The 5,012-nt window shown below is 42.9% G+C and overlaps 1 protein-coding gene across 1 annotated transcript; it reads right to left on the bottom strand.

Moving 5' to 3' along the window:
• Positions 1–473: 473 nt before the first annotated feature.
• Positions 474–1,468, bottom strand: LOC110328478 (olfactory receptor 10G6). Its single transcript, XM_021207879.2, has one exon. The coding sequence runs from the start codon at positions 1,424–1,426 to the stop codon at positions 494–496; it is 933 nt and encodes a 310-aa protein (XP_021063538.1). The 5' UTR covers positions 1,427–1,468; the 3' UTR covers positions 474–493.
• Between the last annotated feature and the right edge of the window lie 3,544 nt (positions 1,469–5,012).

Below are 5,012 nucleotides of genomic sequence, written 5' to 3'. Positions count from 1 at the left end.
ACATGCGAGACATTTGTGTCAACACAGGGCTTAGAACTTAAAATGCACACATAGATGGTGGCCCAGAGAAATAGCCTTTATGTAGCCATTGTACTTATCTTACAACTTCCCTCATAGATCCTTCCTTTGTGTAATGGGATTTTGATTGATTTTCTACAGTGCTGAAGGATGATTCAGGAAAGCATGAATACCAATGGGTTACAATTTAGAACTTTTTAGGTTCCTACTTCTTGTAAAAGGTGTCCTTTCCTTCCCACTCTTCCTTCCTTCCTTCCTTCCTTCCTTCCTTCCTTCCTTCCTTCCTTCCTTCCTTCCTTCCTCCCTCCCTCCCTCCCTCCCCCCTCTCTCTCCNTCTTTCTTTCTTTCTTTCTTTCTTTCTTTCTTTCTTTCTTTCTTTCTTTCTTTCTTTCTTCTTAACTCTTGCTAGTTGCTTGGCACGATGTCTCTCATCCTTGTACTTGTGTGTATGAAAAACCTGTGCTGGGTGAAGACATCAGGGCTGCACTTCCCTGAGGCCTCCCAGTCTCCGCAGAGCTGCCTTCATCTCTTTGTTTCGAAGTGTATAGATGATGGGGTTAAGCAAGGGGGTAATGACTGTGTAGAAAACGGCTACCACCCCATCCAGAGGTTCCTGTGAGCCAGGCCGTAGGTAAATGAAGGTGCAGGGCACATAGTAAACGATGACCACCGTGAGGTGGGCAGCACAGGTAGAGAAAGCATTGCGGCGCCCATCCGCAGACCGGATTCGCAGAATGGCAGCCACGATGTAGCCATAGGAAGTGAGGATGAGCATAAAGCAGGTGAGAGCCAGGAAGCCAATGTCTACAAAGGTGACCAACTCATTGATGGTGGTGTCTGCGCAGACTAGACGGAGGACGGCAGGGATGTCACAGAAGAAGTAGTCAACTCGGTTTGGGCCGCAGAAAGGCAGCCTGAATATGAAACTGGTCTGGAAAAGTGAGTGGATGGTCCCTCCAATCCAGGTGCCCAAAGCAAGGTAGTTACAGACGCTTCGAGTCATGATGGTAGCATAGTGTAAAGGCTTGCAGATGGCCAAGAATCGGTCGTAAGCCATGAGTGTGTAAAGAAAGCATTCAGTGCAGCCCAGGAAATGGAAAGAAAACAGCTGAACCACACAGCCCCCAAAGGAGATGATTCTACTATCCAAGAGAAAGCCAGAGAGCATCTTTGGGACAATAGCAGAAGAGATGGTCAGGTCTAAGAAGGAGAGGTGACATAGGAACCAGTACATGGGCCGGTGGAGCCGGATGTCCACCAAGACAGTGAGGATGATGAGCCCATTGCCAGAGACAGTGAGGAGGTAGATGACAAGGAATGCCAGGAAGAGTGGTACCCCGAGCTGAGGTGGGTGGTGCAGGCCCACCAGAATGAAGTGAGACACAGAGGTCTGGTTGCCGTTTTGCATGTCCTTGATAATCACACCTGGCAGAAGACAGCAGAAGGAAAGGCTCAATATTCTTGTGAAGTCTCTAGACGTGGCACATATATTCTGCATAATTCTTAAACAGGCATAAAAAAGGTTTTCTCCCTCCTCTCCTTCCCCCTCTCCCTATTTTTCTTCTTCTCTCTCCTTTTCTCTCTCTGTCCTTCTTTCCCCTCTCTTCTGAATCACTCTCTTGTTCCTTACCACTCCCCCATCAACCCCTCCAACTGAGATTCTATATGCTTGCAGGGAACATCTCAGCATTAAAGGTAATGAGCTAATCTCCTTATTGCTTTCCGTAGTTTCAGCTATAGACACCCATGGTCTGCAGATAGTACTTATCATACTTTTAACACAGTACTTTTACTACAGTAGTTTATTAATTTTATCAGCTGTTGTTGCAAATCTTACCCTCTCAACCTTCTGTACTTTGCAGAGCCTAGTTTGCACAATACAGTATCCAGCATTGGGGTCCATGCAATGCTCAAGAAGGTTCATGAATGGGGGTACCAGGGCCCATGGACCCTTGTCATCGTCGTTTAGTATACCCTGTATTTTCTGTACTAGGTCACATTGTCTATGAATCAAGATTGAACACTGAATTGTTCATTTATTCAAAGTTTCTCCCCTGAAGGGTTAGGATTTCGTTCTCAGCTGTCTCCTCTGTTTCCCAAACCTGTGACATTTAATAAAGTTGCATTTCTGAAGGATCCCCATTACTATACCTCTCCCTCCGTCTTGGATTCTGCTGATGAACTCTGCTTAGACATGAATCTGCAGTGAGGCCACTCCTAGCTGTTCCTCCCAGCTTCTCGCATGTTGCTGTTCCTTAAGGAGACCCATTTCTGCAGCTTTGTGGGCAGTGCTGCTTGCTTGTGAAACTATGATCTTACCCTTATAGCCTTTGGGATGCTACTGGCTGAGGGGTCCTTTGGCTTTGGCCTCTGGGGTTTTGCTTTCTGTTAAGCAGGCTCTTCCTTCCTGTAGTCTCAGGGGAGTAGGAGTTAAGGGGTGGTGGGATCATCTCTGCATTTTCCACTGCGGGCAATTAACTTCCTAAGTGTAAATAAATTTCACTGGGCTTTGTTAGAGGCAGACCCTTTGGAATTTTGCTTAATTGCTTGTAATGTCCCTGTAGCACAGGATCCAGATAAGGAAGTACATGGTAATGCACTGAGAACTCTCTTCCCCTTCTCTAGGCTTTAGTTTTCTTACCTTGAAACCCCAGATAACACTGAACTGTTCATTTATTCCATGAAGGTCTGGGTGGTAAATAACTTTAAAGCTAAAGGTATTAAATGAATGTCATATATTAATTACTTTAAATGCACCGTTCAAATTTAGCCTGGAGTAATTTACTAGGGCCTTGTATTAGAGTATATCATACTATCTAAGGCAGAGTGGTGTCTGGTTAACCAGAATGAAAATGGTTGATGGTAAGGACCTTGGGAGAGATGACTCAAAACACATACAATGCTACTCTTGAAGAAATGGAATTATAGAAAGTAGGGGTATCTACAAAAGTTGATATCATACAATTGGGTGAATTAAACCTATGCAGATAATGAGTGGCTCTATTCAGTTTTGAACAGAGAGAAGTTTATAGTTCTGAACAAGGGCTGAAAACTATAGATTGCAAACACTTGCTAAAATGTATCTTGTCTGGTGTTTAAGACAGTTTAATTATTAGATACATTGTTATTCCACATGGTTTTTTGTTTTTGTTTTTTTTTAAAGGTAATTTGCTGATTTTTATTTGATTTTGAGATACTGGGGCACATAATCTTCCCAAGACCAAGGGCCTCTCCTCCCATTGATGGCCACTAGGCCATCCTCTGCTACATATGCAACTAGAGGCACAGGCTCTGGGGGGGGGTACTGGTTAGTTCATATTATTGTTCCTCCTATGGGGATGCAGACCCCTTTAGCTCCTTGGGTACTTTCTCTAGCTCCTTCATTAGGGGCCGTGAGTTCCATCCAATAGATGACTGTGAGCATCCATTTCTATATTTGCCAGGCACTGGCATAGCTTCCCAAGAGATAGCTATATCAGGGTCCTGTCAGCAAAACCTTTCTGGCATATGAAATAGTGTCTGGGTTTGGTGGTTGTATATAGAATGGATACCCGGGTGTCTCTGGATGGTCCTTCCTTCTGTCTCAGCTCCAAACTTTGTCTCTGTAACTCCTTCCATTGGTATTTTGTTCCGAATTCTAAGAAGGAATGAAGTATCCACACTTTGTTTGGTCTTCCTTCTTCTTGAGTTTCATGCATTTTGCAAATTGTATCTTGGGTATTCTAAGTTTCTGGGCTAATATCTACTTATCAGTAAGTGCATATCAAGTGACTTCTTTTATGATTGGGGTACCTCACTCAGGATGATATCCTCAGGATACATCCATTTGCCTAAGAATTTCACAAATTCGTTGTTTTTAATAGCTAGTATTACTCCATTGTGTAAATGTACCATATTTTCTGTATCCATTCCTTTGTTGAGGGACCTCTGGGTTCTTTCCAGCTTCTGGATAGTTTATATAAGGCTGCTATGAACATAGTGTAGCATGTGTCCTTATTATAAATTGGAACATCTTCTGGGTATATGCCCAGGAGAGGTTTTGCTGGATCTTCTGGTAGCACTATGTCCAATTTTCTNAGGAACCGCCAAATTGATTTCCAGAGTGGTTGTACCAGCTTGCAATCCCACCAGCAATGGAGGAGGCTTCTTCTTTCTCCACATCCTTGCCAGCATCTGCTGTCCCCTGAGTTTTTGATCTTAACCATTCTGACTGGTGTGAGATGGAATCTCAGGGTTGTTTTGATTTGCATTTTCCCGATGATTAAGGATGCTGAACATTTTTTCAGGTGCTTCTCAGCCATTCGGTTTTCCTCAGTTGAGAATTCTTTGTTTAGCTCTGTACCCCATTTTTAATGGGGTCATTTGATTTTCTGGAGTCCAGCTTCTTGAGCTCTTTGTATATATCTGATATTAGTCCCCTATCGAATTGAGGATCGGTAAAAATCCTTTCCCAATCTGTTGGTGGCCTTTTTGTCTTATTGACAGTGTCTTTTGCCTTACAGAAGCTTTGTAATTTTATGAGGTCCCATTTGTTGATTCTTGATCTTACAACAGGAAATATAGATCTTAACGTACATAGCACATTGAAATGGAACAGATGGCATGAATGACTGAGATAGTCTTAGATAAATTAAAAGCAAAAATGGGAAGAGTCCCAAACCTACACAGAGAATCCCACTAAGGAGCTACCATTTGAATGAGGACAGACAAATAGCAAATCAGAATACACTGAGGAACAATGATATACAATGGGGCATGCAGCAAATTGATGCTCAGGGTGGTAGAGAAAGGTAGTCTTCTTCAAATGATTATTTTGGGTTATCTGGAACTTCAAGTGAGAAAAGTCTTGACCCTGGTTCTCAAAGCATGTATCAGAAAATCAATCACATGTAGCCTTAGGTACACCAGTCTTTGTGATACTTAGGTAGAGATATTTAGGGTAAACAGGCTAAACATCCAAAATTATTTATTATATGTAAGCACACTGTAGCTGT

This window comes from Mus pahari, chromosome 10 (genome assembly GCF_900095145.1).
Source record: "Mus pahari chromosome 10, PAHARI_EIJ_v1.1, whole genome shotgun sequence".
Classification (NCBI taxonomy): Eukaryota; Metazoa; Chordata; class Mammalia; order Rodentia; family Muridae; genus Mus; species Mus pahari.
Note: the sequence above shows the minus strand (reverse complement) of the source record. Positions and strands in the feature narration are given on the sequence as shown.

What these genes read in the sequence shown, in the direction of transcription:
- LOC110328478 (XM_021207879.2), bottom strand. Translation starts at nt 1,426, where the DNA reads ATGCAAAACGGCAACCAGACCTCTGTGTCTCACTTCATTCTGGTGGGC.